This window comes from Habropoda laboriosa, unplaced genomic scaffold, assembly GCF_001263275.1.
Source record: "Habropoda laboriosa isolate 0110345459 unplaced genomic scaffold, ASM126327v1 scaffold300, whole genome shotgun sequence".
In the NCBI taxonomy this organism is placed as follows: Eukaryota; Metazoa; Arthropoda; class Insecta; order Hymenoptera; family Apidae; genus Habropoda; species Habropoda laboriosa.
The window spans coordinates 23,665-29,514 of NW_017100458.1; the positions used below are offsets into that span (position 1 = coordinate 23,665).

The 5,850-nt window shown below is 45.4% G+C and overlaps 1 protein-coding gene across 1 annotated transcript in view; it reads right to left on the minus strand.

The window, feature by feature from the left end:
* LOC108575972 (golgin subfamily B member 1) overlaps positions 1-5,850 on the minus strand; it is a 100,418-nt gene that overhangs the window by 8,593 nt on the left and 85,975 nt on the right. Inside the window, exons 13-18 of the mRNA XM_017938910.1 lie at positions 3,644-3,946; positions 3,412-3,564; positions 2,886-3,074; positions 2,663-2,802; positions 486-2,283; positions 165-266 (exon numbers count right to left, since the gene is read on the minus strand). Coding sequence (XP_017794399.1) covers positions 165-266; positions 486-2,283; positions 2,663-2,802; positions 2,886-3,074; positions 3,412-3,564; positions 3,644-3,946 — 2,685 coding nt within the window. The remainder of the gene's footprint in view (positions 1-164; positions 267-485; positions 2,284-2,662; positions 2,803-2,885; positions 3,075-3,411; positions 3,565-3,643; positions 3,947-5,850) is intronic.

Sequence of the window (5,850 nt, forward strand, 5' to 3'; positions counted from 1 at the left end):
ATAGTGCATACATATGTATGTATAATTATATATTATATATATATATATTATATATATATGTATATATACGGTGCGGATGTAGGCGTAGTAGTAGTGTAGTATAACAACAGTAGTAGAGTATTTATATACGTCAGCGCGAGCGAGTGCAGGTCGCGTGTGCTAACCTGACTGTTATTCAGTTCCTGCAACAGCATTTCGAGTTGGTTCTGGAGACGCTCGCGCTCGACCGACGCCAGATCAAGGTCCTCTCGCGTGCGATCGAGCTCCTTTCGCAGGCTGGCTGCCTCCTGGCCGCCATTTTGCTGCTGCGGTTGCTGCTGCTGGTACTGTTGTATCTGCTGATGTTGCTGCTGCATCGTCGCCTGCATCTGCTGGATCTGCTGTTGCTGCGCGTGCAGCTGCCTCTCCGTTTGCTGGATATGTTTTTGCAATTCGGCGGCCTGCTTCTCGGCCGTGTGCGCCCGCGCCTTCTCCGCCTCGCAGACCTTCTTCCAATTCTCCATCTGTTGCTCGCTGGCTGCAGCCCCCGTCGCGTCCCTCGAGGCCATCATCTTTTGCATCTCTTGCATGCGTTTCTCGGCCAGCTCAGCCCTCTGTCGTTCCTTCGTCTGCGCGTCGGTCAGAGTTTGCACCTGCTGTGTCAAACGGTGCACCTCTCTCATCTGAGCCTCGTTCGTGTTCAACTCCTGCTGGAAGTTGACCAACATCTCCTGCGATTTCTCCAACTGTATCACCAGCTGATCACGCTCCACTTGTAGCTGCTTCGCCTCGGCCTCGAGCTTCTCCTTCATCTTCTCAGTCTTCTCCGTGTGTTTCTCCCAGTTCTCGAGAATAGCGCCCATCTTGTCCCGTTCGCGTTGTGCCAACTGCAACTCGTGCCGCAGATGCGCCAGCTCCTCGCTACCAGCGATCTGTTGCTGCTGCTGTTGCTGATGCTGCTGTTGCTGCTGCTGCTGTTGCTGTTCCAATCGTCTCAGCTCCTGTCTCATACCCTCTCGTTCATCCCTGATCAGCTGCATCTCATTGGCCAAACGTTCGAGCTCCTTCTTGTTCGCTTCGGCGGCCTCCTGATACTTTGCCGTCTGCATATGCGCTGCCTCGAGCTCCTTGGCCAGCCTGCCAGCCTCGAGCTCCACCTGATCGCGCGCGACTATTGCCTTGTCGAGGCTAGCGCGCAATCGCTCTACCTCGATGCTCGCGCTCTCCGATCTGGTCTTACCCTCGGTCTGCATCAGCCTCTCCAACCGGATAATCTCCACCCGTAGCTTCTCGTTGTCGGCCTCCAGGGCGTCCGCTTTTACCTTCACCTTGTCGTGACGGTCGCGTATCTTCTCCGTCTCTATACGAGCGCGTTCGATCTCACCGCGATTCTTTTCCTGCGCCGCAGCCGCCTTGTTGGTCTCGTCACGCGACCTCTCCAACTGTAGCTGCGCCTCGTGCAGCTCTGTCTCGCGGATCTCCAAACGTTCACGGAGCTTCTCCACCTCCTGCTGTAGCCTACTACCCTCGCTCTGCCACTTCTCTTGCTCGTACTCGTATTTACCTCGCACCCCCTCCGCACGTTCCAGATCGGCGCGCAGCCTCGAGGCGTCCTGCTCGGCCTTCCGCGCGCGTTCCAGTTCCGTCAACGCCTTCTCCAAACGGTCGCGGAGCCGCTCCACCTCCAGCTTCGCCCGCTCGTGCTCCTCCTTCTGCCGCTCTTGGCTCTCCTGGTATTTGCCGAACCTTGCCGCGTACCTCTCGGACTCCTCGCGCGCGCTCTCCGCCTCCACGCGCAGTCGCTCCGTCTCCGCCTGGGCTTTCCTCACTTCGGCCTGTTGACGATCGTGTTTCTCGTACATCTTCTCGATCTCCACCTGCATACGCGCCAATTCCTCCTGCGTCTTGTCAGTGGCAGCCTGCGCTTTGTTCAGCTGCGAATGAGCCCGTTCCAGCTCGAAGTTGATACGCTCGTTGTCCGCTACAAGCTTCTCCCGTTCGTTCTGCAGTCTACGAAGATCGATCTGAGATTTCTCGTAACGTTCACGAACCATTTGCAGGTCCACCGTTAACCTATCTAAGTCCTCCTTCGATTTCTCCTCGTGCTCCTTCGTTCTGCTCAGCTGAAGGGCTGCACGATCGTACAGCTCTTGCATGTGAGCCAACTCCTCCTGAGCCTTCCTAGCCTCTTCGCGGCTCTTTGACGCTAACATTTGCTGCTTCTCCGCCTCGAGTTCGAGCCGGTCTTTGTCGGCAATCATCACCTCGACGCGGTTCTGCAGCCGATACACTTCGCTCTGAGCTCTGTTTTCAATCGCAATCAGGTTTGAATAATGGTTAATTGTGTTGAATAGAATTACAAGTTCTATGAAAGTGGTAAAATTTCAATAGAAAATAAATAATTGAATTTATTCATACGAAATTGTAGTAGTAGAATTAATATTATCGAGAAAATTAAGTAAATGTAAATATTTGAATTATTTTCTAAATTAAATTTTAATAAAATCGAACCCAAATTTAAAACTGTTATACTTATTATTGTATCAAATAAAACGAACAATTTTTATCTCTTATTTTTAACATTTTCAATTTTTAGTTTTATTTACTTCAACAAAAATAATTATTTGATTTAAGAGAAATTCATAATTTGCTGATAGTTGGTCTAGGATTGTTACTAACTTACCTGTCATACTTCTCCAACATTTTTTCGAACTCCTTCTTCGCGTTCTCCCGCTCCTCTTGAGCTTTGGTCATCGTGTATTGAAACTTCTCCAGTTTCTCCTTCAGGATTTGGATCTCCGTCATCGCGTCGTCTCGTTCAAGCTGTACAAGGATTAGCAGGAATTCTCATTGTTTATTTTTATCGTTCACTTTCGAATATGTACAACGAAAGGTATACTACTGACGGTTAGCTTCTGATGGGAGCTGTGAACCTTCTCCCATCTGTCCTTAACCAGCTGAAGCTCCGACAACGCGTTCTCCTTCTCTCGTTGCATCTTCGTTAATTGATTTTGGTGGAACTCGATCTTCTCGTGAAGCTTCTCTATTTCTTCCTGAACACCTTCTCTCTCCTTCTGCAGCCGCTGTATTATGAGCTATCGAACGTGAAACATACCGTGACGATAAAATAATTGTAATCGTTAAAGCTGATTACATGTTGTCAAGCGAAGAACACACTAGTGAATTTTAGAAATTTAAGGAAATACTTCATTCTGAATTTTAGAATTTTCAATTTAGAATTTTAAGAAAATAATTCATATAGAATCTTAGAATTTTCAATTTACAATTTTAAGAAAACAGTTCATTCAGAATCTTGGAATTTTCAGTTTAGAATTTTAAGAAAATAATTCATTCAGAATCTTAGAATTTTCAATTTACAATTTTAAGAAAATAATTTATTCAGAATTTTTAAATTTTAAGAAAATAATTCACCTGAGCAGTCTCGTATTTGTCCTGTAACCGAACCACTTCCAACTGGATCGTTTCCCGTTCCTTCTGCATTCTCGTCGATTGACCAAGCGCTTTGTCCAATTGGCTCTGCAGGTTCTCGAAATCGTAATTCTGTTTTTCCCTTTCTATTTGCATCTGTTGATAATTCAATTGTACCACCATGAGATTCCATCACACTTTGTTTCACCTTTCATTTCTGATCATTCTATTTTACCCTTCGAACTTCCGTTTGCGTCTGTTCCAATTTTTCCTGTAGCATGTCCACTTCCCTTTGAGTCTGGTCCAGTAGATTCTGCAGTTTGTCCTGTTGAAGTTGTGCCTTGCCGAGAGTTGCCTGAGTACGTTCCAGTTCTTCCTGTGTTTTCTTCAATTCCGCGATAGCCTTGTCCCGTTCCGAGTGCAAATGAGTCACAGACGCCTGTGCCCGATCGTACTCGTTACGGAGGCTCTCCTGTTCGCTCTGAGCGTTCTCCAGTCGAGCCTTCAGTCTGTACACCTCACCCTGACTTTTCTCCACCTTTAGAAATGACACAACAAATTTTCATTAACATTTCTCTCGTTCGTTTTAACCTACAGTCTCGTAAAAGAATTATTAAATTGTACCGGACTAATTTTATCTACGGATGAATCTCATAACATGTAGGGCGCAAAATTAATAATCTCCAGAAGGTCTTGCAATTCCTAATGGCGGCACCATCAGTGAAGCTACACGCATACCAGATCCATTATTAATATGGATCTAACGCGTCCCTGTTCATCACGCCACTCTAATTAAAATCAATTTCTCTTCTGCATGCCTCAAGCAACGATACTAATATATCCAACATCCACTGATGAATTATTACCACGTGAAAATACCTTAACCTACCTAAATACCTTACACCGATAAAATAAGAAATTAACACAACGGTTAGAGTAAGATCTATATTTCGTAAAATCTGTTAAGTGTCTGTGGTTCACTATATTCTCATTCAGGCTTGGTTAACCCTTTCAGTGTTATTGGTGTCAATAGGCGCTTTAAAAATTTTGCGCCCTTGGCGTCTATAGGCGTTGTGAATATTTTCCCGGTATTGTGCGACTTTTGCCACTCATTTATCTTAATTCAATCCTTAATTTTTGCCCTTTGCGCACTTCCACCTTAACCCTAGTGCGTTCGTTCGTTCGACTGTACACTTGAGGTTTGTTGCGTCGCCATGCAATGTAAAATTCATTAGTCAAATTCGACCGCCAGACCGGGGTACCAAACTCACATCGGCCCGCAATACGTGAGGAAACCCCGGCCTGATGGATTATCATCGTAAAATTCATTAGTCAAATTAGACCGCCAGACCGGGGTACCAAACTCACAAACCCCCTCGAGCGGACCCATCGGCGAAACAAAAACCTCGCGGACCTCTCCTTTCCATAACCGATGCTCTTTTCCATCAGGACGACGACTCCACGGTTCATTCTCTGACCAGCACTTGGAGTCTCGCTCTCGCAGTAACACCCAACCCAGCCAAACACAGTACAATACTCATCAACATTCTCATCAACAGTTGTAAATTCAGTCAAGACAAGAAAATTCTTTAAATTCTCTCATCTTAATTGGAACCACCAAAAGAGATCAATTTCTCAATTGGGCAGCAAACCTGTACCGTCAACTAGAGTGTAAGCGGGATTTACGACCTTGCGAAATTCTTCGAAAGAATTGCGGTCCACGGGAAGCTACATGGTTTTTGGGTCTTTTTTGACCCAAAGGTCTTAGGTGTAACAATTTTTGTTACCAGCACGCCATATGAACTTAGGTAATGAACTTTCGATGTAATGTTAAGGGAACATAAATTTGATAACAGCAAAAGTAATTAAAAAGATAAGAAGGCGATGGGTCAAAAAAGACCCGAAGACCGCTCTAGGGTTAACCTTTTCGCTGCGGCAGATTTTAATGTGTAACGTGGATGACTGACGGTAAACTTTTAACCACGAATGCAAAATTTCTTATTTTGGTCGTATTGTTTTAAAATTCGGTTTATTAAATCAAGATAGAAGTGTGTAAGGATAAAAGTAGGTATTAAATTAAGGCGAAAGTGCAGCAAAAGGCTCCAACGACATAGTGCGAGCAAATTTTCAAAACGCTTATAGGTGCCAATAGTAATGAAAGGGTTAATTTAATAAGACGATAAATTCAAAATTTTAGAACAGCAAAACAGAGCGTATCTACCATCGAAGAAAAACATTCGGAAAGGCGTCAATTATGTATCTAATCTATTTGAATAATTGAGCCGAGAGGAGATTCGACAGTGAAATGAAAAACCGATTTCAAGAATCCAGCGGCGCGGAACACGTTTCGAGTGGCGAAACGGGTAAATCCCCCTCCTAGCAAAAATGCCAGTCAGGTGTCTTCGATCGAGCTGCGTGCAATTTTCCGGCCACTTAGCCGGC